Source organism: Chaetura pelagica, unplaced genomic scaffold (genome assembly GCF_000747805.2).
Source record: "Chaetura pelagica isolate M959 unplaced genomic scaffold, ChaPel_1.0 scaffold138, whole genome shotgun sequence".
Taxonomy (NCBI): Eukaryota; Metazoa; Chordata; class Aves; order Apodiformes; family Apodidae; genus Chaetura; species Chaetura pelagica.
The window spans coordinates 714,045-740,532 of NW_009954215.1; the positions used below are offsets into that span (position 1 = coordinate 714,045).

The 26,488-nt window shown below is 36.9% G+C and overlaps 1 protein-coding gene across 1 annotated transcript in view; it reads right to left on the reverse strand.

Moving 5' to 3' along the window:
• Positions 1 to 828: 828 nt before the first annotated feature.
• Positions 829 to 26,488, reverse strand: part of TXNDC11 (thioredoxin domain containing 11) — a 26,673-nt gene continuing 1,013 nt past the window's right edge. The window contains exons 2-12 of the mRNA XM_010003204.1: positions 22,324 to 22,540; positions 21,487 to 21,584; positions 19,456 to 19,585; positions 13,832 to 13,925; positions 12,686 to 12,798; positions 12,157 to 12,357; positions 9,851 to 10,634; positions 7,385 to 7,530; positions 6,057 to 6,166; positions 4,297 to 4,377; positions 829 to 1,549 (exon numbers count right to left, since the gene is read on the reverse strand). Of these exons, the coding sequence (XP_010001506.1) occupies positions 928 to 1,549; positions 4,297 to 4,377; positions 6,057 to 6,166; positions 7,385 to 7,530; positions 9,851 to 10,634; positions 12,157 to 12,357; positions 12,686 to 12,798; positions 13,832 to 13,925; positions 19,456 to 19,585; positions 21,487 to 21,584; positions 22,324 to 22,521 (2,577 nt within the window). The 5' untranslated portion in view covers positions 22,522 to 22,540 and the 3' untranslated portion in view covers positions 829 to 927. The remainder of the gene's footprint in view (positions 1,550 to 4,296; positions 4,378 to 6,056; positions 6,167 to 7,384; positions 7,531 to 9,850; positions 10,635 to 12,156; positions 12,358 to 12,685; positions 12,799 to 13,831; positions 13,926 to 19,455; positions 19,586 to 21,486; positions 21,585 to 22,323; positions 22,541 to 26,488) is intronic.

The following is a 26,488-nucleotide window of genomic DNA, read 5'->3' on the forward strand; positions in this document are numbered from 1 at the left end:
CTATTTCATATGACTTAATACAGCTTCCTTTGCCTACTGAAACTTTTAAGCACTTAATTGCTTACGAGAAAAAAGCTACTGTAAATCTGCTCGCTAAGATAGGTTACAAATAGTGAAGTTCTTCAGCTCTATAGGAAGCATTAGACTTGCTTCTTGTACCTATACATATGGAATAAGTAATTAATGCTGTCAGTAGCAAAAAACCTCCTGCTGTTGCCTCTTGAGTACAATACAGAGTACAGCTGATAAAGGGCTGTTCTTCATCTGGCACACGTTTTTTTTAAAAATCCATACACTTAAAATTGCTGTGTTCTAGACCTTTTGCAAATAAAGGAGAAAAGGAATAATTCAGTAAGACTTTCTTTAGTTTTCAGCAGAGAACAGTTCACACATGGCTCTTACAGGTTTCAAGACAGCCTGATAACTGGTATACAAAAGTGATACAAAGTGCTGAAGTTCTAGAACAGAATAGTTGTAGCAAGATGAATTTGTTCCTTCAAGTTTACTGATTGCACAGATGAAGTATCTCTATTTTAATGCAGCAAAGAGAACACAGTCTAAGGGGCAAACTTCAGAAATAATGGAAAAGTATAAATCAAAGGTCTGATTTCTCCATCTGTAAGAGAGCCAGTAAAAAAGAACTGGTCCTTAGTCAGAGATGCTTCATACTGCTGCCCCTAAAAATCAGCATCTTGAATTTATATGGATAGGTGTTTGCAAGTTAGTGCAATAATAAAGTGCAGAAAGTGTTTTTCATTCTCCTCGTCTCATTAGACATGGGTATCACAAGTTGTTCAAGTATACAAAAATATCCCATTTGATTTTTTTTAGATCATGTGGGGGAAGATGTCTTTATTTACAATGAATTTCAATAAAATTTGCATAAATATCTATCCAATACTGTATCATTTGACTTTGTGTAAGCAATCATTCTGTCCTGTTGCCACTACTGTGCTCTGTGGTATCAGTATTATCAATCCTTTTTTCCTCTGATGTGGCAGTAGCTGTTGAAACTGATGCATCGTTATCTTCAGAAAGTGTTTGCTCTGACTGAAGGGAGCTTTTCATTTCATCTTTGCTCTGTAGCTTTCCTTCCCTTGATGCCACCAGGATTCTCAGTAAAGTATTTTCTTTTAGGAGGTTTTCTGATGCATCAGCTAATTCTTGAAGCTTTTCAGCCATTTCTAATAATTCCTGGTTCTTCTGCTCGTATGTGGCCTGTAACTGCTCACTGTGGAGCTGCAGAGTCTTGTGCTGCTTTTCCAGTGTGTGTTTTTGCTGCTGTAGTCTGTGTTCCTCTCTTCTAGCTTCAAAAAGCTGTGCTTCAAGCTGGTCATGGGCCTGATGAAGGGCACTGATTTCTGACCTTAACTTCTGAATTTCTCTCTCTAAGTGGGAGATGTGTCCTTGCTGTAGAACTCTTTCTTTATGTAGGCATTCTTTGGTACAAGACTCTGATGAAGAGAGACTTGAGTGATGCAAAATAAATTTAAGGAGATTAGGAAGGTTAACTGAAAAGTCTTCAGGGAACTTCACACTTTGTTCCTTCCTAGAAAGACATAGCAAATTAATATTAGAACATTCAGATAAATAAACAATTTTATCTAAGCATCTGCTGTTCAACTCCTAACTTGGTAACTTTGGGTTTTTTAATCAATAATTGTTAGTAAAGCGACTAAAGGAAACCTGAACTCATGTAATGAAGACAGAGCACATAGTACTTCTCTTTAATGAATGCTTTAACTGTATTCCTGTCTGGGTGCTGTAAGCATCTCTGCACTGGCTTGGCATTTCTCTGAGAGAAAAATTTTCTGACAGATTTCAGGAAAAAAGTTTCTTAAAGTATCTTGGTTATGAGCCTGAAGGACATAAGGTAGCATCCCTGTTTGGGAGGTGTGGTCAGGGTGCACTAATGGGAACATTTGATACAATGAAGGAGAGCACTAATTCTATGTACTTCATTAGAAATTACGTGCAGATGTATAAAGCTATCTGATGGGAAACATTATTCTGAGCCCATGTTATCCTGGAAGATGAAGCTTAATGTGCTCTAACATCAGAAGGGGACTGCAAGGAGCAGAGAAACTGTTTTTAAACAGGAAGCATTCACTTCAGTCAGAAGCAAGAACCTTTTGCTGTCAAGTTCCTCTTTGTCATTATGCCACTGAGGTGATCAAGGAAGCAAACCAAACAAGTTAGGTTTTTAATTTTTTTTTCTTTTACCCTGAAGCTCATGATATGGCTGTGAGTGCTAAGCCCAGCAGATGAAGAGGTAGGCCCATTGCTTTCTGCAACTGCATAAACGGTTACTTTTAACCTGACAGAAAAGTCCAAGCTATATGAAGACCAACAAGCACCAAATTTATTCCTCAAGACTAACCACTGAAAGACACCTACAACCTCCAGCTATGTCAAATGTTAAAATTATTGCCCTCTCTGGACTGGCTGCATACTTCCATCACAAAACATAGGAGGCTAAACTGTCCCCTGAGGACTCAACAGGAACTAATTCTTGATCTTAGACCAGTAAAGTCTTCAACCTTTCACTCAGTGTGTCCCAGTATAACATGAGTTTGCTGCCTCCTGACTATTGCAGTAGAGCTACTTATACTTCCAACTACTAGTTTATCACTTGGTAACATCTTTAGCCTTCACCAGTCAGCAGCTTAGTTTACTTCCCTTTGGTTGCCAAACTTGTAACCAGATTACTGTTACGCAGCATACAGTCAGACATGGGTTAATTACACAGGTCAGAAAAAGGACACAGGATAAATGTATCAGAAAAGCTAAAAGGTTATTTAAAAAGAGTTAATTGTCTCATAAGGCAAATGTGTAAGAAGCTGCACAGAAAGTCTTAATGAGATACGCCTTCTATCCGAAATTAATATATGGCTACTCTAGTAGTGCTGATAATACAAATACTATGAAAACTTAATCTTGATTACCTAGATGCAGCAAAATGTAAAACACACTGTACAGGAAAATCAGGAAACAAAACAACAACTAGAGATAAAGTATCTTTATGAAACCAGCTGGAACATTACAAAACCAATCTTAGTAAGACTATTAAGCCTGTTACTCCAAAAACAGTCTAGAGCTGCTTTATATATAAGAGACCAAGCAAAATGGTAATCTACCAAAAGAAACAGGAAACACACAGTTCCTTTTATTACTGGCCCACTCTTTGTGCTTTTCTCTACCTCACCTTCCTTGCTTTTTTTTGTTCATCCATTCATGAATCAATTCCCTTTCTCCAGCTCAGCTCTTTCATTATCCCAAAAATTATTCTCAATCTTAGTTCTCTACTTGAAACTACACTTCCCTATTCTACACTCTAATTCCTTGGCTCTTTTTCTGAGGTCTTGCTTGCTGTATATAGTTTCACTTCAACAGCATGAACACCTTGTTTTACTGCTAATGTCCTTTGGATATCTTTCTCTGTAGGTGTTAAACTGCTACTGAAGCTTCATTTGTTTTCTTTTAAAGAAACAACACAAGGCTTCTCAAATGCCAAAAATCTGCAGCTGCTGCTGCATTTCTCCTTCACAGATTAAGTCCATGGTTATACTTCCAAAGGATGCATAAGGCCCTCCTTTACTACTCAGATTCTCTACTTTTTGAAGGCAGTTTTTTTATTTTAAAAACAACCTAACAATCTGTCTCCTCTTCCTCTGTAATGTCAGGATTAAGTTTTTGCTTTTAAAAAATATTAAGCTTACTTACTCTCCATTTGTGCTTATTTTAAATTTTTGTCCATTAAAGACATATCAGGCAAATACCTGCATTTTATTGCAAGAATTCATTATAATATCTTTTAGATCTCACTCAGGTCAGTCAATTAGAGGCTACCAGATACAAGTTGCTCTAGATCTACATTGCACCACCATCTATGCTCCTCCTCCATTCCCCTCTCCTCTAGTCACTCATTAATTTATTTGGATCATGCCAAAACAGGAATTTTAAATGCAACCAAATAATAAGAATAATTAACCAAAGAATAAGGTTACTTATACAGCTATTCATAAATAAAGACTTACAAACAATTAAATAATGACCTTTGGAGAGAACATTCACTGTCTGTATATCATCAGCTATCCATGTCTCTTGGGCATATTGTTGTTTTGCTTTTTGTTTTGCCAATTTTAAAATCAGAATATATATAGAGTAAGAATGCATATATAGAAATTAATAATTACTGTTTGGCTTTCTTCTCTACTAACACATGTACCCACGTAATTATTATAAAAAATTAGTAAAATGAAAGGTAAAAACCCACAGAAGAAAAAATTACACTACCTCTGATGAGGAAAAAATAAAATAGTTGGGAGACGGTCTGTCATAAATTCCCATGGAAGGTCATTGCGAGTGATGTCAATTCTGTTGAGAAAAGACACACTGATGAAGAGAACAGGCAGATGAACAATCTGTATTTTCTTGTAAAACACCATTTTAGGGACTGGGAAGAAGGAAATACAAGTATCTGTGGAAGTAAGTCTAAATGTGTTATTTCAAAAATACGTTGTGCATGTGAGTCAGCAGAACTAATTACCAATATTCAAGATTATGAATCTCAGTTTAACAAATGTCTGTGAGTTTTTTTTCTTCTAGAAAAGTATTGCAACTGCTCTCACTCAGCAATTAAATTGCACAATCATTATCTGCACATCATCGGGTACACTCCTTCCCTCTCTGAAACACACAAACCTGACTAACCTTTTCAGTGCCAAGACAAAGTTTTTCTATTCATTAATTTGTTCCTCAACTACAACTCTATGAATATCTTCCCCTCAAGTAGTTTTGGGACTAAATTACTTTGCTTCTTCCAAGGAAAACCACATCTTTAAAGGCACAATTTTTTCTAAAGCTATATGTAGAAAGCACCACAATACTTTGTGAAAGGAACAGCTGTTCAATTGCTTGTTATGCGTTTCCTCTGCATTTTCAGGTTTTTTCTTCTATTACAAGTAACATTCTTATTAAACAAAAAAAATTAGTATGGAAAAAACCCAAAGACAATCACATCAGCAATACTGCAATAAAAATAATAGAACAAATTAGAGAACTTCAAAGTCAGGAAAGAGTATGGATGTAGATTTGGGAGTAGCATTGTATCTGTGGGAATAAAACTGCAACTATAAACAGGTGATAACTCCAGATTTTTAATTGCCCCTTTTTTTTTTTTCCTGTGCATCTCATGCTGCCTCCTGGAGTAAATTCAGTTAGAATGAAACAAGGATGTAGTGAGAGCAGATGTGCTAAGTACTGATGAATTACCAAATTCATGAACGTGAATGTTTGGGTTGTACTGAAACATTAAAAACTCTGGAAATACCAAACAAAAACATGTCACATACACACACAAATATATTTTAACTTAGATAAAATACATAAATATACATTGAACATATCCATATATATATTAAAATATGCATATGAACTGTTTTTTGCTGGGATAGAGTTGATTTTCTTCACAGTAGCTTCTATAGTGCTATGTTTTGTATTAGTGATGAAAATAGTGTAGCTAACACAGGAATGCTTTGGTTATTGCAGAAATGCACTTCCCCAGCATCCAGGCCTTCTCTGTTTCCCACTGCCCTCACAGGGGGACAAAGGGGGAGAGTGAGAGAGCAGCTGTGTGAGGCTTAACTGCCCACCAGGGTTACCCCACAATAATACATACTTTGCCTAACTCAAACAAGTTCTTCAATACAGTCCTACAGGATGTAATTATCAATTATCAGAGAAGGGTAAAAATTACTTTCTGCTGCTTATTGATTCACTTTCTAAAATTAGGAAGCTTCAAGGTGAATGGCACTGTTTTAAAAAAAACACACTTTTTAATCATTTTGATCATTTGCATAACTACCTCAGTGAGATTGAAAACCACCAAATTTATACCCAGGAAATCAAAGTCATGTGTTCCAACAGAAATGACACAGATGACATTCACAACTACTGCTGCAAGACTGGAGAGAGAAATAAAGTAATTATTTCTAGGCTGATGACCCAAATGAACTGATATTATTCTAGAGAGATGAAATTATAATAATTTTTACCTTGCCACAGTGAAATTATCTGGAGGCAAAAGACGAGCAAGTTGAATAAAGATGTGATTAAGAGAAGCACAGAATCCACACCACTGTGCATAATAGAGCAGCAAGACATTCTGGAAAATGAAATGGAGAAGCGTTTGATTATCTATTGTAGTTCATCTCCAGTAAAAGATGACTAGTCTTCACAACATTCAGAACCCTTAAAATGTGAAAGTATATCCTAATGTTAATAAACTTTATTATAAGCTATTTACTACTGCCCTCAGTCTCTTGAGTTAGCACACAAAAGCTCTCCATAAAGAAACAGACAAAATTAAGAGGATTATGTATTTAGTTTAGGATTACTCACTCTAAGTGAAAATGAACCAAACTTTACTACACTTCCAAGATTGTTTTGCATTCTTAAATTCCTGTGTATCTAACAGTGACTGAATACTTCATATGGGGCAGGGGGAAAGATGACATCTGGACTTCTGCTTTTTGTCTCTAACTAGGCAAGGCAGGAGTTAGGGCTGCTGGAAACCAATTACTGCAGGTGCACAAATCCAGTGCAGACCTTAAAGGCACTGGTAAAAATCCTTAATATCACATTTTTAAGAAATTAATTTAACTATTTTCAGGATGACATCTTACGTGAGAGCTGGGGGTTTTTCATTATGTGCTTCCAAATAATACCTTAGTTTTAAAACCGTTTTTTTTTTACTAAAAAATTACTTTGCAGTAATTTTTAACTTTCTTTAAAGAAAGTTTGCTTCTTTTAAAAGTGTAACATAGAAAAAACAGTGGTATATTTATCTCCTTAGAGGTATGAAACACAGAAATCAGAATATTCTTCAATGTTACCTCAAAAAATCTTATGTATTTACCACGTTGTCCTGCTATAGAAGAAGAAAGGGACAATTCAAGTAGCAGAATTTTTTATTTTTTAAAAAAATTAAAATCTGTATTGAAACACAGGAAAAAAATGACACCTCCTCCACAAAAAGAAGAAAAAAAACCCAAACCAAACAAAAAAAACCACAACACAAAGCTCAGAAAGCCAACAAACCTTCAACTGTGGCAGAAACCTGTCAGGCTATTAGTTGCACAGACTTTTTGATTCTTTTAATAGCAGATGATCTTTTGAAGATTTATTTAATCCAATCCACTATTCCAAATTGCCTTTTTAAAAAAAAAAACTTTAGAATTATGAGAAGATAACACATTTTGTGTTACAAATAAGCCAAATACAGCAATGTAAAAGGAACAAGACGCCCAACCAAAAAAAAAAAAAAAAAAGTCGTCAGAGGAATGATTTGCAAGAAACTTTTGCAGTAAGAATGTGTATGTACCTTCTCACTCAAAACCACAGTATCATGAAAGGTATTAGTAGTCACTTCAGTGATTACACGATGCTCATGAAAATGGATGGAAGGGTCATCAACAAGATGCCTTTTCAAGGGACTGTAGAGAATACTGAAATTTTTTATGAAGTTCTCTGAAATGAAATTGATACATAACAAAGTTATTTCAGTTTCACAAATATGTCATTTTAGCAGTTTTTACTTAGTAGTCTAGAAGAAATTAACAGAGAAAATACAAATTCAAACCTGGTTTCATGTCATTAATGTTTGACATTTTGGTGTTAACTCAAGTACCCACCACTGACATGAAAGCAAGATAAAATTTCCGTTTTTTGTTTTGCTCATTACAGTTTTCTCTTGCCACACTGCTCTCTCATCTTGTTTCTACTTCTATTCAATGTACTACAATAATTCTCTTCCCTCCTGATGTACGCACACACCTGGCAAGTCACAAATAGTATCTTCTCACTATTTTTCACTTTCTACGTTGGAGTATTTTGTGCTTATCTTGAAGGTTCCACTTCATTCCATGTGTATTTGCATTTATTATTTATTTTTTTAATTACTTTCACTCTAATTCTTCTTTTGCTTTAGACCTTTAAAGACTGTGCTAATCCCATGCCCATATCACCAGCCACCTTCTTTTTACCAGTGACCACCTTCCTTTTAATTTAACTTTCTCCTTAGTTTTAAGCTATTTAAAAAGTAGGTGGCCAGTGATAAAAACTGAAAACAAGCTCCAAGACCTCAACTACCTTCAGCTACACTACTCTGAGCCTGGACCATATTCTCCAAATTGCTGCAAGATACAGACTGTAACCTTTATTTCCATTTAGATGGAGAAATATTATTCTATGCCTTATAAAATAAGGATATTCAATAATCAAGACAAAAAATATAATATCAAACACACAAAAATAATTATTTGATCAAATATAAACATCTTGTGCTGGTATTTCCAGTCCAAAAGCTAGATATAAATTAAAACTGGCACTTTTGTACATACATAGAAAATAGATTTATTTCTGCAATGCAAACAACAGTATATTTAATTTTATATTCACTATTCAGCATTTCACTAAATTCTCATACCAGACCAAAACAGTGTTTTTCTTTCTAGATCTCCAGATTCACAGTATCTATGCATAATAAAGGAGGGAGCCAACTGAAAGACAGATCTGAATTTTTAGAAACATCAGTAAAAACGTAAATCTGTTAACTATATTAAAGAAAAATCTGGTTTATTTTAAAATATGAACAACTAAGAGGCTTAAGGAAGTAAAAAAATAATTTAAAAACCCATAAAAACCCAACATAAAACACAGTGATTACTTGAAAAAATACACAGAAGCAAAAATTTTCCAAAGTTCAAATTACTTGAAATAGAAATTTAGTGAGTGCTTTCAGCAGAGAAACCCACATCATGCTCAGGAAATCCTGTGACTTGGAAAAAAACTATGAGACAGAATGTACTGGGAGCAGAAAGGGGAAGGAAATCTCTATCTCCTCACTCCGATCTTAATTTTTCCTAAGTATCCTTTTATGGTCACTAGGGTTTTACTTGTTTTTCCAAAGTGTTTTTCTGGGGGGTTGGGATGGAGACAGGACACAGGGCTGGATGGGATTTTAATAAGAATGTGGCTAATTTTTTTATGTTGTGCATACTTTTGTACTCAGAGATGTATGGCAAAATGGAAGTGTAATTAATGCTAGAAGAATGATATTGATACACCTTGAACAATTTAATATTGAATTGACCTGAATTTACTTTCATGTTTACTTACACTGCTAACATTAAAATCTCATGCATTTTCTGAAGGTGCACATCTTTACCATAAGTAAATGCATGTGGTTAGGCTTGTGTCTTATTCAATAACTTGCAAACACATCAGAACTCCAGTCATTGGGTTGGTTGCTTTTTTGGTGGTGTTCTTTTTCTTTTTTTTTTTCATTAGCTGAATTGGACAAAACAATTTGCAAGTTGGTTTCAGAGGGCAAAATGAAAGGCTAGCTTCTGCTGCTAAGTGGGCATGATCTCATGAAATTCTCAGGTATTTTAGTACACAGAATAGCTGAGGAAACATGACCACCATTAATATACAAATGTGCTCTGTAATATCAAATGATTAGATGCATAGTATTTTTTTTTTTTAAGAAGCAAGTTAGTTTAGAATTTACAAAGTCCTTCAATGCATCGGGCAGTCAAGAAGCACACACTTTGAGGTCCACTTCTAAAGCAAATTACTTTTGATATAAGAAACTTAGTTCTTACTTCATCTGGAACACAATTCTATTGCTTGGTTAACTACTAAATAAATAAGATTTATAAATTATGATTCACAATGATGACTATCATCTCACTATTCAAAATGGCATTGAGTTTTCTTTCCATTCATAAGCTAACTTGCAAACCTAATTTTCTTATTTCAAGCATTTGTATAATGACTACCATACCAAGGGTAGATCCAACAAGCGACTGGTTCTGATCCAGGACATAGTGCACTTCTTCCTTCAGGTCAACAATTGCAGCAAATTCCTTAAGATGAGTAGATCTTGATGCTCCAAGTCTCTCTGCGTATATCCAAAACAGATTTGAATCCAGTAAATAGAGATTCAAGGTTTTGTTGGTCCTGCAGCTCAGACCAGTAATGTTAGTGCCACTAATATGAAGGTCAGGAATAAAACAATTCCTATCCTCAATGTGAGGAATAGAATGTTGGGTGTTATCTTTCTTCCCATGGGAAGAAAATGCTACTCCGGGGGTCTGAAAGATGGTCTTCTCAGAACTGATGAATCCTAAAAAATGCCTGTTTACTGTCCTGCAACATGCAGTGTAGTAGCTAAAGGGACTATAGAAACTTAAGAAATTGCTGCATTCTATGGTATTTGATAGAACTTGAAAAAAGGTACGTTCCTGGAGGTAGAAAGAGTCCAAAGCTGCTTCTATCTCTAAAAAGTTACAGTGTGGCACATGGACTTTATTTGGTTTGACACCAAGTGTCTGATTAATGCAAAGCTCACAGACATTGTGAGTTCTAGATATTGAATGCCACTGGGGAAGCACCACAGTGTTACAGCATGGGTACTTGGTTATTGAAAATGCTTCTGGTAATTTTGTATGTGCATCTGGTACAGAGGAATCAAAAGCTGGTGAATCAGTGTCTCCCAAGTGTTGAAGATCTGGCTCAGCTGCCTGGCATTTATTACAGTTGTGGTATTCCAAGGCCACTTTGGTAATCTACAAGGAAAAAAAAAAGAAAAAGAGAAAAAAGCAAAATTAACTGTACATACTTCACTCAGATGCAGTTACCTGTTGCAGCTTTAACATATACACAATTGGAGATGAAATTTCAGAAACATGAAACTCTCCTTTGTTCTTACAAAAATAATAGAAAGCTCTGAGTTTGTAACAAAGTTACATTTTCAGATATTTCAGTATGTAAGAATTTAATGTACAGAAGAACAAGAAGCCAGTTAAAATTTTTTTCAGTCCACTACACTGATCTCAGGGTCCTCTTTGCATCATATTCACAGGGCAATAACACTACATTTTAAGGTTAAATCCCACTGCATGAATCCTCAATCAGAACAAGTTCCTGAATTTCCCTTATTTTTCAATACAAGGCAAAAATAAATAAAAGCAATCTCACATTAAAAGGGAATTGAGATTTTTTCCTGGTATAGGTGGTGCACAGACTTTCTAGCAATCCCTAACAGTGTTGCAGCCATGTTGTTATTCTCCCAGCCATGGCCATAGAGTTGTAACACTGCAGGTGTACTATGCATATAGTAACACATGACTTACTGGGAGAAGAAAGGAGAAAGGGAAAAAAGAAAAAAGCCTGCCTCTCAGTGCACACCTTCCTGGGCTGTATCACCATTTTGGTTTCATAGCCAAGGGGAAACAAGCAGCAAAAAAGGCATGTGTATGGGCCATAGGGAGAATTCCCTTTCTAGGAGCTACATATCAGAATAATCACAGCTCATCTCAGTCTTTCCACAAAGATTTCCCCCATTCTATCTAGCAGCAGTGTAGCTTTTCCTGTGTCTATTTCTAGTTTGGCTAAATACTGTACTGTAAGTTATTTTCATTTTTTTCCTCACTGCTTTGGACAGTGCAATATTAATTATGCCTCCCTGTGGAAACCACACAATCCATGTATATAAGCCAGCATTCCTACCAAAACTTAGCCCTGCTTTTCAGCTTCCACAGATGCTTGTTTCTTGTTCCACACTGTCCTTAGTGCTATGTGACCACCACTGTGATACTAAACGAGACAAAGGGTTCCAGCTGAAAAATACCCCAGGGGAAAAAAAGTTTTTCAGCCAAATTAGTTCCCCTTTCTCCTTAACCACACAGCTACAAAAATTACTGTTCTAAGCAGTTCAAAAATGGAAATCATGGCAGAGGAAGATATAACTGGCAGGTGACTAAGAAATGCACAGTATATAAAAACCCTGTTATTTCTGGGTAGCTTGTCAATGGCTGTATTTCTAACAACACTGTCTGGTTTATTAAAAGGTCCACTCTTCCTTGCATCATCACCTCTGGGAAGACAGAGGAGAAGAATAGAATGGGGTGAACAAAACACAACTCCTGCAATACTCAGTAATACATCCCTGCCCTTTCATTTGAGCTGTCTCTCAGCTGGAAGAGAAAAACATCTGCATCTCTCACACAGAACTCACAGAGAAAGAATGGAGTCAAGGAAAGAATCAGGTTCTTGCTCTTGAAGTAAAAAAATAATTATTTCACTTACTTCATCTAAAAGAGGATGAATTTTGGCTAAAGGATTGTAAGGTATAAATATGAGGAGTGCTGGTCCTTTCTTCAGCTCATTGTTTAGAAGAAGGCTTTTTCCACCATGTGGTCTCAGCCAGCGTATGAGCATCTCTCGATTTTCCAGAGCCCACTTGCAAATGTTCTCAGCAGTATAGTTCATGATGTCATTTGGATAGATCTTGAAGGGGAAAAAAATAACTATTTGTCCTCACTTGATTTAGTAATGAATGTAGTTCTCAAATATAGCATGCTTTGTTACTCTAGTGCCTGAAATTATCTTTCTAAATTTAATGAAACTATTCAGCAATTCATACACCCTTTCTCTTTAGGTAATCTTCCCAAACGCTCCTCAGATCAAAGGAACACACACAATCTTTCAGGCAAAAAGTACTCTACCAGGGAAGTGCCTCCTGTTATCCTAAAGATCCATGAAACACTTACTCATTGTCTACTACTACAGAGCTTCAAGCTCCATGTCCTGCCTCAGAGTCAAACACAATACTCACAAGAGATGTGTTGACATGTCTGTGCAAATAGACACTGCCTGACTGCACCAATGAGATCTCCTCTGCAACACGTTTATCTGTGATCACTCCAAAGCGAATTGTTCCAAGGTAATCTGAAAGGACAAATGTTCAGTTCTTAAATACAATTATACACACCAAAATTCTCCCCTGAAAGCCTTAGAAAAAATACCTTCAAACCAAAATACAGAACACAGCGGCACAAAGGCACAGAAATCCTACTGAATAGGAACTGCCAATACTGGTGATTAAGTGAGACAGAAGACATGACAAAAGCAGGCAAATGTGCTCCTCTTCTGTGTCAATGTACAGGAAATGTTAACCTGAATTGTCCCATTCCTTGATTTGCTTACTAACTATAGAATCTGGTATCACAGATGCACCTTGCTATGTGTTGTGGCATCTCAAAAGCCAAGATGAAAAACACTTAAAAGGAAAAGGTATGAACAGTAACTGTTTAGATGAGGTACATTTACAGTAAATATGTATTACTTAAATGTGTATTCTAATATTTCTATATTTATAAATCTGTACACACAAGGATAGAATGCTCCTCATCTTTACATCGCAAAGAACTATCCCAACATACCAATGGGGAAATCAAATTGTAGGAGAACAGGTTCTATTGTATAGCAACTCAGTAAAAATCAGAATGATGGTATCCATTTCCTCCATTTGTTGTCAGGGAGAAATATTAAAAAAATGTACTAATCTTTATTAAAGTTCTATCCAGAATTTCTGACCCTCCCCAAAAAGTATTGCATATTTAAGGTTTGCATATTTAAACACAAGAGGTTTTGCATTTTAGATTATTAATGGAAAATATCAGGGGCAGAAAGTCAGTCTCTTAATGCTGCCTGGTACCAGCTCAGTAACTCCATTCAGGAAAGCCCTTTCTTGAATTCCATTACCAAGTACTGACAAAACCAAGCTCATCCTAATGCCTCTAAACCAGACATTTTGAACATTACACACTCTTGGATTCAGCTTGCAGACACTCACATAATTAAAATGACATCAAGAAACACCAAAAAGGGATTAATTCCCAAGCTACTAAATATTGGAAAAAAACACTGAAGCCCATAACTCATTCACAGATACCTTAAGTAATGAAAATGAAGCTTTTACCTTTCTTTAATGAATGTAATGCTGAAGTGAAGAACGTTAAATAACCAGGTGGTTGAGGTGAAGCATTGAACTCAAAGTATCCCAGAACTCCAGGCTGAAATAATAAAAATTAAGAGTTCACTGAGCTATTTTCAAGTATATATATATGGGGCACGGCAATTGCCTACAGTAAAACACAAAAGATTTAAAATGTTTACTGAAGAACAGTCAATTTACACTGCAAGAAAACTTTAATATTTAATGACTGAATGGAAATAAGTTTTAAAGTTGTCATTCAAAAGCTATGTATGAGAAAGGGCTTTTATGGCTGTAGATACACAAGCTTCAAACCACACATTTCCTACGTTAGCTATTACTAAAACAAATTAATATTTGCTTGGCAACTATTTCATGAGTCAGTTCCAGCAAGACCATAAGAACCATAAGCATCACGATGACTTTTTTTAGAACTGGAATGGCAAATGTCATTTTTTCATAGTATATACAACTTAAAAAGTAGCACTTTAATTGTTCACTATGTTGCACATATTTAGTAACTACACATAAATTCACACATTTTGTGTGTGAATACTCAAACTGCTATGCCAACTTAGCATCCCATCATTAAGCTATCAGTTATGGTAAATTCTTTCAGTAGATCCTGCAAAATCCATGAGAGACCAGAAGCAAAAAAATAATGACAGAGCCCCATATTTCACCTGTATGTCCATAGAGTTCTTCAAATTGCCAAATAGAAAAGTGAAAACTTAAAAGACTCATCTGTAAAAGGGCCCATTGACTTTGCCAGGTATGAAGCCTGAATGGATTCACATTAAATTCTAGAAAAGCATCTGGGAGAAGCTGACTTCTCTTGTTCCAATATTTAAAGTAAGTTTTGGTTGTAAATTCTGCAAAATATAATCCACTAAAAATTATTATTAATTAGTTTCTAATGCATCCCTCAGATTGGCTTAACAAGCCTTTAGGACAGAGTAAGTGATGGAATTTGGGTGGTTTATGTTATTTGTTTCCCAATCCCACCAGTACATACAGAAAGAGCATCTGATACAGAAAGCAAGAGCATTCTAGGGATTGCTATGGAACAAAAGATTCCAGACTCACTGATAAATAATTTGTGTGGCAAACGTATTCCCACATAAGTAACTTCATTTAGTATTCTGGAGGCTGCCATATTTTTTTGTTAAGTTTTACATATAACATTTTAATGTATTTTTAATCATGTACATGTATTTTACCTGTTACTGTCATTATTGATATGAACTCAAGTTATTCAAACCTGCCATATGAACTGATTCAGTATGATGAACTAATTCAGTATGAATCAGTGATGTCAGGATGTTCACCAATCACAACATTGCCCATTCCAACTAATGACCTGCTCTTTTTAGGCAGGAATTATCTTTTGTGAATGTTAATACAAGGACCCTTGTTCATAAAGATTCCTTACAGAGTATGAGATACAAGCACTTCCTGACTATTGCTATTGCAGAAATTTCACTAAGAAAAATATAAATAAAAGTGAAAAATATAGCAAAAGAATACCACTCATACTTCTTTTATGAACAATAAAAAGGTTAGTAATTAGTGTTCAACTTTTTCTCCTAGTTCCAAAACAATCCCTTACAAAAAACACAACATACTCAAGTGAACCAAAACAAAAAGACAGATGATAAAAATTTTAGTTTCACATTTTCTAGGACCATTTGTGAATACCATTACTGTACAAAGTGAACTTACGGAACCAAATAGGAAATGAAGCAAGAGTCAAAAGTGGCAGTAAAATGTGACAAGAAGTCAGAAATCAGATCTAGGAATATTTATAAAGTTACTAAAAAAGATGATGTTCTGATACCGACTGCAGGTTCTGCTGTACACTAACAGCAGCTTGAGACTTCCAGGTTTTGAAGAATGTTTCCATGAGACATTTTTGGAAAGTTTTTTTACAATACAAAAAAAAAATGTAGGGGTAAATATATGCTAATGCTATATGTCTAATGAATAATCTGGTTAATTAATGTCCTTTAAATGATAATTCCAGAATAGTTAAAATTTCCTTCCTGTTACAGGCTGCAATTATACATGCGCTGAAAGTGTCAAAAATGCTGTATTTCTTCTCAAGTAACATGCAAGTTTTCCTGTTCTCCTGTCAGAATGAAGAGATTCGCTTCCTACTACCAACTCCTCTGCTCATTTTAACAAAACTGAACACTTCCAAGTGCTGGCAACCCACAAGGAATCTTGCTCCATACAACTGAGATTCAAGTCTTACAGAGGTAAAAATAAAGAGATTCCTAGTTTTGAACACAAGTATGGCAAGAGGAGATTGATGGCAGAGACTCCCACTTCCCTGCATGTAAGAACCTCCAAACAATCAATAACCGGTGTAGCAACAGCCACCTGCATCCAGTTTATGTGGGCATCTACATACAAGCTGTTACTGATGATCAGCTGCTTCCAGCCAACCATCTGTGTGGAGTTACAGTTAACTATCTTCAGACAGGCAGGCAGTTGGAATGATCAATTGAACAAGATATGACTTGCTGCTATGTAAAGTGGAAAGACAAAATATTGGCATGTGACAGAAAAAAGCTGACATGACATCAAGACACACACCACCTACCACCCAGAGATTAACTCCTCACTCACCTCTCCCAAAGCCAGAAAATTATGAGCTCCTTGGGCACGTTTACTTTTCTTAAGTGAATGAAACTTTTTGTCTAACTAGAGAGGCTGTATGTTTTCTTCCTCTGTGCCTCAGAAGGATAAGGCCGTTCCTAGTTGCTAGGTTAGTCAGATCAAGAATGAGACATACCGGTTTGGATTAAAATTAAACTGCTACATCTCTGCAGTTAAGAAAACAAAAGAAATCTGGCCATAGGTACTTACAGGTACCTGGAGTCATGGTAGGAGCTGCAGATCTTTCTCCTGATGTAACTTAGAACTTCCTATACATTCCAAGTTTTTAACTGCTTTCCAAACGCAGTTTTTTCCCTTGCTCTCAAAAATTAAATACTAATTCTTACCCAGTTCCAGTGTTGTACCAGTATCATTCCACAACCACAAAAAAACTTAAACAAGTATCAGAAAATCAACTTTTGGGGCTTCAGATGGAATTTTTTTCATGGGTGCGAGCGCCCTCTTGTGAGAGCTACACCGCATTTCACAATTGTCACCACTCGGTTGTGGAACAGACAAACCACCATGTAACTAACACAACCTGCTCAACAACACATTTACCTGGGTTATGTTCATCAGTATTTCTTAGAAATAAAAACATGCTAATTAATATTTTACTACAAGACAAAATACTGCTAGATTTCAGTATCTCGTGGTGTGGCTCAACTTAGAAAAATGCTTTCAATGTTTATCTCAATACCTTTACAGTACTTGTTAGTTCTGGCATGTCAACATGTTCAATGATTTTGGTAGTCAGAACTGAGTGTGGGCAGAGCTCCTGCTTTTCTTGCTAGATGCTTTTTCTGTCAAAAGCTGCTGTCTGGAACTTCAGAACATTAAAGCACCAAAAGCTTCACAGATTAGATGGAAAAGGACAACTACAGGCTTGAAGTCCTGGCTATCAGTAAGCCAACAGGCAAAACCAAAATGCCCTTGAAACAAGGGTGCAGTAGTGCTTTTAAGTGTGAAAACACCCGCTGAGCCAGACTTCAGTGTGACATGATGCCCTGCAAGTCTACTCATCTACTAATAGCTCCAGGTCACAGACAGTGCTATCTTCGGACAGAGAAACAGAAGGACGAGAACCAAAAGTGAGTGACAGGCAGCTGCTCTGCCACCTACTGCTTCCTTAACATGCAAGACCTTAATACCAAGGCAAAATGAAACAGCCGAGGAACTGAATGGGCACAGCCACAAAGGTTCTTTTCAACTGAAATTTTCAAGGCGAAAGTAAATACTCATAATTTTGCAGAACCCATGCCCTAGCAGGACACAGCACTGAAAATTATGTGCTGATAATGACAAATTTTTCAGGAAGAATTCCGAGTTTCAAATTAATTAGCTTTCCGATTAAGATATCAAAGAAACCTGATCAAGCAGCACACAGTGGTCAAAATGCTCAGTTACCAATCCTTTACAGTCTTTTCTCCCTTCTGCTAAAAATGAACATTTTTAATATATAAAAGATCAAAAGTCAAAGGAAGACACTAGCCAAGGCTCTCAAGGTAGCAATTGGTTTGTGCAATGCATGCACTTCCTGTAACCTACTCTACTCAGACTCTTTCATTTAAACACAGGAGTCACCTCCTGGATTGTATCTTCTTGTACAAAAGGTGTAAAGTTCTTCAACTTGCACAGAAAGGATTAGAAAATACTTACATTTCTGTTTTAAAAGATGAATCAACACATTTATTTCTGGTTTAAAATTAACTTTTCCTCTGTGCCTGACTAGGTTTCCCTCTCTATTCATCTTTCTATACAATTCTCTATTCCTTAGGTCTTCTCTGTGTATCTCAGGCTATGATCACTCAGCATTTGCCTTTCCTCACCTGGACTAGTACTAGCCAATGCCCTATCCTGTGAATGGACCTTACTGCACAAGTTGGCTCTTCTTTTTGTACCCCCTTTCCTCCTCTTGCTTCACTTTATGGAGGCAAGACACCGAGTACCTAGTGCCACAATTTTGGAAACAACTTGAGCCTTCAATGACTGCAGGACAATGTGACAGATTAGACTCTATTCTTAGTACATTTCAGAAAAAGAACAAATAATGACCATATGCAGAGATTGGGCATTTGGAGCCTCAGAATTCAAAACACAGGAAGAGGGAAAGTTTGAACATAAAAATACTTGTTCAGTTCCTAAGCAGTATAAAAAAACATGTGCTAACTCGAAGAGGAATTCTGCTTCACTGGAAACACCGGGAAGCCCCTCGCATGTTCTGGCTGCTACTGCAGCAACAATCTGTTGGTCAGGTTTTCCATTCTGCTCCAATAGCCTGGTGGTTAGCAAGATGATAGTATTTCTCCCTTGTGCACTACAGAAATGAACAGTTATAAAGGGATTATAAATGGTTCTGTTGTAAGAGCATTTTGTCTAATTGAAAGTTATTAATCCACTAGTATTCCTAACAATCTTGGTACCTCTGAACAGAATAGACCTAAAATTAGTGAAGCACAATGTATCAGTGGATTAAAATAATGAAGTTACAGCATATAAAGTGGTTAGGAGCCATTATTTCAACTGGTTTTACATTTGTTTTTACTTAACAGACTTAATTTCTTAGAGAGGTTTAATACTCCTTTAAAAATTAAAGCAATTATTAGATATTTTTCAAATGCTTTCCCATCTAGATTGCAGGATTTTTGCAAAAGGATTTCCCCCTTCTTCTTGGGCATATGTAACTTTTTGGTGAGGTAACAACTTTGATTGTTGTCTCTATGTACTAAAGTCCTGAAAATAAGACCACCACTAAATCTTAAGAGTCACTATACAGGGAACAAACATTATGGATTTGTCATTTCATATTTTTATGATTTTAAGAAATTTATAGGGCACTGATTTCAGGACTCTGGAAATAAACTAGTACTTTGGATCAATTTTAATTGTGAAACAAGTCAAACTCTTTCTGAATCACAGTGGTAAATCTATAGAAGAGAGACAAGTACCTCATAATTTGAGAGGAAATCTAGTAATTTTGATCGAGACGAGATGTAGAGTAGTGGTGTCATCACCCGGCGAACAAACTTTTCAATATAAACAGCACTCATAGGGCCTTTGTATTCAATTGGTCCAAAACTAGTACCAAAAAAAATAATAGAACATTAAGACTTAAAATAACAATAGAGAGAGTCCCTCCTCAGGGTGGCAGAGATAGGAGCTACACAGACAGCATGCTCAGCCTCTAGGGAATTGCTGTATTAATTAACAGTGGTTTCTGTAACTGAGAGGATCTGTGCTACCAGACTTGCAGTACAGAGCGGAAATTGCACTGGCTCTAATGCAGTGTCTGTGGGTCGTAGGTACAGTGTGCTGCTGGAGATGAAGGGATGGAGATCACTTCTGAGTCTCATTAAAGAAGTCAGCAAAAAGCAGGCATGAATTATATGACCATATATATTTCTGGTTTGACTGGAGTAAATAGGTGTGACTTAAAAAATCAAGTGAAAATAGCAACTTTTTTATATCTGTATTTTTTAAATCTTTAGAAAATTCAAACAGTATCAATCTGAAAAGGTGCATTATTTTTACATTTGCTTTTACAAGAAGCACTCAATACAGTGGGGAAAAATCCAGTCACGCTGCTGATAAACAGGTTCAGTGAGCCTCCCCCAGCCATCTGATAAAACAGCTCACAACACAGTCAGTACTGCTGAAACAGAAGGTGGGCCAGGCCTTGTGGCTACCATTTCCAGACCTTCTCCTTCAATCTGAAACCCTGCATCTGGTTTATTATGATTAGGTTGGACAAAGCATCACAGTTCAAAATGAAATTAAACACAAAAAGCATGGTGAATTAGTCCATTCCCACTGAAGAATTATGTGATGCATTTTTTTAATGTAGTTTATATATCCAGACACTCTGAAAAACATCAAACTCACACTGAGATACCTATATTCAGATGCTTTGAAATGGTCTTCTAGAGCCCACTAGATTTTTCTACCTACTACCCACTTGTTTTTTATAAACCTCTGTCTCAACAGCAACACACACTGCTCATGTCCCGTGCCCAGCAGCAGGATTCCAGCTGCAGTATCTCTGGCATGAGGGCTGCACTGCCCTCTGGGGTATCAACAGTTTACATCTCATCTTGTTGCAACTGTTTAAAATCATAGATAATACCCAAGTATGTCCATTTAAAGTGTTGTAATTTCAAGATTAAATAAGTTTAAGACAGTGTACATCCAAGTGGGATTGTTGGGTGTTTTTCTTTCAGTTTGAATTATAGCAGTACCATCCAAGTTCAGGATTGTTCCTCATCAATACATAAATCTCCCCCCAAAACCAAAATCAGCCTCTGAAATGGAAGAGAGCTGCAGGTCAAGACGAGAGTACACAAGTAAAATGAAAGTGATACACTACACACCATCCAGCTCTATCATACCCAGCATTAGGAAGTGTGTTTCCTTACCTTCTGCTCAATACAAAGTGGGGAAAAAAAAAAAAAGGTAATACATACAAATACTAAAAAATAAAAGTGAGATTCAATAAAGTTTTATACAATGGTATCTCAACATTTGGAGCACAGAAAAGTGAGTGTAAAGTTCAAATTGATAATCAAGTCTTGAGTACATAGTGCCATTTAAATATGCACTTAAATTCCACTAACTTCAATAGCCCTTAAGTACACAGTCCATTGCTGTCACAAATTGGGACCAGTTGATATAATCTACAGAGCAAGCAGGAAGCTGAAATTAATATATATTTCTGAATCCTTTACTTCCATTGGGGACAGAACTGTCAGGAGATGCACAGGCAAAAGAAAATTTCCTAAAGGATGAGCAACTGTGCAGCATGTCATTTAACTGACATGTACAGCATTTCTTGACATGTAAGTAGGCATTCAGGATGAGCTTTGCCCAGAGTCTCCTCTATAACTATGTACTAAACATAAATATGACATTTCCAGAATTTTACACAATATCTCTGTTTCCCAAAACAGCAATAAAAACCCCAGATTGTATGTATGAAATCTTACCTCCTATGGTATAGGTGTATCACAGGAAAATAAAAGAAATGCTTCTGCTTCCTGCATTTCCCTTGGTTCCACCAGCAATTTACAGCCACAAACAGCACCTGCAAAGCAGGTAAAAATTCACAGCTAACAAAGTACATTACTGTGACCTTCTTTATCTAACACGTATTTTTTGCAATCCATTCCACCTGCTATCTTCAGCTTCTTTCCAACTCAGTATACCATACCTACTCCTCTAAATTCTGTGACAGAAGATTTTTATTATTTTTGTTTGTTTGTTTGTTGTAATTTTGCAACAACAATCCCTTTGGTCACTTTTATTCCTCATTTTTAAGCTTCTTAATCTAAATCCTTCAAATGTACTAACTTAGTAATCATTCCTATGATTCTTCTGAAGAGTGGAGCTCAACAAGCAGAGGTTTAGGATAGCTGTACCTGTGATGCATTCACAGGTAGCCAACTGCTAGAAAGCAACACTATGACTGCAATCTTACACAATTACTAGTATCTCCAAGGTTCCTGGAACTGGAAGCAAACTCCCTGTAATTTCTGTCTGAAGGCAAGTGAATATATCAGAGAACATTTTACAAGAAGAAACATGTAGAATTTCCCATTCAGGAGCAGAAATAACAGATAAACGAGCAGGAATCGCAGATTTTCTCAATTTATTCTAATACTCAGTATATTAAATTAAAATTAAGGCAACTGGCTGAGTTACCCTAAAATTTGAGCGTACAAATCCTATTGGTTCCTTTCCATGGAATGACAGAAATTGGCATCAGCTTGGAAATCAAAAAGCTACTAGGTCATGTTTAAGATTTACATCTTCTCTGGAGTTACCTGGTCTGACAATCTGCTGGCCACATGTTCTATTTCTTCTCTTGCTGCAATGGACTGGCCACACCATGGTGCATAGAAGAAATACAGCACAATTTCTGAATCCTGACGAAGGTGATCTGCATAGTCTAATTGTCCCCGAAAAAGATCAATCACTGGAGATCTTGTGGAGAAAAAATTCACTGGAAGCTTCGCAGGCATTGTTACATCTTTTGCTCGGCTGCAGGAAGGAAATTAAGAGTAGTTATTGACACCACACTGCAGTAGTTAAAAAAGTGTGCCCAAAGCCCTAATTTTTAATCTTATCAAAGGTCATGCAATGACAAAACTTTTGAAATTGATGCAAATGACTACAACTTACATTATCTGAGTTAGTTTCATGAAATACCACAAAAATCTAAAGATCACCCTTCTCAAGCTTTAGAAAGTCAGGCTGTGATACCATGCATGTTTATGTGTATGTTAGCTCACACTCTTATTGCTGGTTGCTATAAAGCATAAAATTACCAGGAAGAGTGATTTCTTTGGATTTCTTCCCTGGCCTCATCCTCTTTTAATACTTGTACTTTAGGTAACAGCACCCTGATAAGAAAAGAAACACTGGTCATAAAGTTTTGTGATGTTTATATAAACACAGACTTTCACCTTGCCTTATGTTTTGTTTTCAAGTATTCTAAACTTATTTTATATTCTATTAGGAAAAATATGTAAATGTGTGTTAGTTTATCTTACTGATTAAAGCCGACTGCAAACTTTTCAGGGCAGATTTCCTCTTCAGTTTAAGAACAACATCAACAAAAGGAGAGACTAAATTTAGAGAGATTATTACAGATCACATTTCCTAAGGGAAATCAGTTTGACCTGTAATATCAAGAAGGTAAGTCAAACACCCTGGCAATCATTTTCTACCCAATCAGTAATTAAACAATCCAGAACCTGGCATTTCCAAGGCATTTAGGTGGTCTTATGGTATAAATTGCCTTAAATGCAACTGATCATACTATCTGTTTTGTATTATCTTAATTGCAAAACTTCCACTAGCTTTATTTACACTAGAGCAAGTCAGATTAAAAATTGGACCACACCACTGCCATGCTCAGTTTTGCCAAGGTTCCTTACATGACAGGAGTTTTTGGAAGACTGTGCATTTCTTTCCCTTGCATCAGAATAAAAAGCTAATATAAAGTGGTTTTACCTGATATTTGATCCTTCTCAGGTCACAATTTTATTAATTGTGATTAAATTATTGAGCTCTAAACACTGTCTCACACTGAGCAATCTCCTTACAACATTGCCATATTTTCAAACTTACAATCATTCTGGTTTGTAAGTACCACCTTTGTTTTTACAATACAGACCCACAAAAGCCACAGCTCTTCTCTAACTTCCAGGTTACTACGCATATAGTTAAAGCTCAACATTCAAGAATCAGTGCCAGCATATTCTGTAAGCTATGGAAATTCTTAATTCATATGTAAGAGACAATATTTGCTTCAAAACCCAGATTTTTTTAAACGTTAACTTGCCCTTTATGTTTACAATTCATTAATTCTATTACTCACAAAATTATGTTTTCACACAGATGTCCAAAAATCTAGCTCCTTCTGTAGACTTCTACGTTTGTTCCTTCCCTTCTTTCCCCGCCTGTAACCCAGCACCTCCTTCCCCAGCCCTTAGGTTCTTACGTCACCTCACAACAAACACCTCTGATTCCCTCCCACTCCTGCAAATTGCCCACTTACCCAAATTGCCAGCTTCTTCCCATGATTACTAACTGCCAGCTGGACAGGACACAAAACTGATGTGTTACAGCTCTAACTCACAGGTCAGCACACACGGGCTGATTAGCTGCTGAAACCAAGGCAGCTCAGTGTTGATCGCACACTAACACACACTTTTTCTGAGATTTTAACTAGAACTTCTCCTCTTTAACTGGTTTAATGAAAATGGACAACTTAAACGTGTAAAATCTCTGCTCCCTCTAATGATTTAAACTGAAGGTGGAGTTATGGTGAGTGAGTAGATGGATACAGAAGACAACAGCATAAGCCTTAAAAATATCAATTGCCTCCAAAATGCAAGAAAGTATAAAGCAAATTAATGGAAGTCCCATGACATGAATCATTCAGAAACTACATGGGTACCTTCAAATATGAAAAAACTCCAGTAATTATGAAAAAACAACACACAATAAATCCATAGCTACCAGCTCCTCAAGCTCATCTGCTCACTAGTGTCTCCCTCTGCAACACCAAATGCTTGAGTACTTTTACATAATACACAGGCTTTACGAAAAGAACAGTTCTCTGAACCCCCCAAAACTATACAAGTATAAACATAACAAATTATTATACAAAACTAATACTCACATATGGTTTACTAAAACACTGATTGCATCATTTACCTGCCTATAAAAACTCATTTCAGCAGAATAACCTGGTAATACAGGACAGCATGGGCAAGTGCCTGTAGGATCAGCCCCTTTGACTGCAAGGTCCTTAGACTGGGTTGTCTCAGGAGACATTAGCATAGTACCAGCACTAATTCAGGTTCTAAACCACAGGCTTTCCATTATAACACGCTAGGTCAGGCTTCATTTGGCTACTCCCTGAGCCACTATAAGCCTGCAATACCTCAAACCCCACTAAGGTACTGCCTTGTAGTAAAGGGATTTTTCCTTACCAAACTTTTTATCCATTGGTCTCAAAAGTTACACTGGTATTAACTGTACTCAAGTGCTAAGGCCTGCTTGCAATCCGTACTGATTTGTGGTGAGAAATTATGTGCTGTAGTCATAGTTAAACACGTGCAATTAGCTATCCTCCAAACAGCATGGGCAACTTTCACATTGAATTTTTCTGTTTGTCTCAGCAATAGAACAGGGAATACTCTTCTGATATAAGTTTGCTATTTAAGTACAGTGTGAAAAGCCAAATGCCTTTAATCAAACTTTCTGTACAGAGTACAAGGTGGCAAGAAGCACATTCCATTTGTGAGCTTTCAAACACAGACAATAACATAAAAGGAACATGCAGGTTTTAAATAAAGGAAAGCAGGAAGAAAACAGAAGCATAAAAAAACCCGTATTTTTTTTTAGTAATGGATAGAAAAACTGGAAGGTGATTAATTTCAGAAGCCCTTCACCATATATTCTGACATATGGCAAGAGCTTTCCAATCTAAATTATCCAGCCACTGTGAGATAGAGACTACTGGAACAGAGGCACTGCTGCTCACACAGCAACTCACTCCTATCCTTAAAATCCACCTCAATTCATATAATACATCCTCTCTATGGACAGGTAAGAAAAGAAGGCCTCAGTATTTTTCAGAAGCATTATCTCTGGTCAATCAAGTTTTCCAGTAATAAAACTGTCAGATTCTGCAGAATAGGGAAGCAATCAGATCCTTTTAGCCTTCTCCCTTTTCCAAAATTAAACACCAAAGACTGTAGATGTTCTTAAATTAATACAGTATGACTTAAGCACATAACAGTCACCTTGACCTAAAACCCATCCAGAACATTAAGATCCCATTTTAGGCTCCAGAAACAAGCTGCCAAGCTGCAGCACATTCACAGGCCCACCACCCATAACTCAACTCCCCCGGCACTTCCAGCTGCAAACATTGTCTGGTTCCACGTACACAAGGCTCTCTGCAAGCAGGAACCAAAGAACTTCTGCAATAAAGTTAAGTTCCAGCTCCCAAGAGGAGCACCAGCAGCACCTTTCTGTCTGCCGCAGGTGCAGGCAATGGGGGGTGTTCACACTACACATGAACCAGGAGAGACCCGCTTCCCCTCACGTTGTACCCCCAGACTGACACAGCCAGCGGAGCACACTGAGGAAAGGCTTTCAGCCCTGTGCTCCCCTCAGTCCTTCCGTGGCAACCTGAGGCATGAATTACTCTCTCGAGATGAGGAAAACCAGCTCTCTCAGCACAGCGCCAGCCCCTCAGGAGCGCACGTACCGGCGCACCCACCCTCACACCCCAACACGGCCTGATGAAGACATACGTGTCTTAACATTACCGTCGCTTCTTCCTCATCCCTGTATTAACGCGGGGAGCAGAGACTTCCCCTCTGCCCCGCCAGCCCCGGCGCAGGTCACTGGGCCCCGGTTCCCCCGCGGCCACACGGCTGAGCGGCCCCGGGGCTCTCCCGCCACACC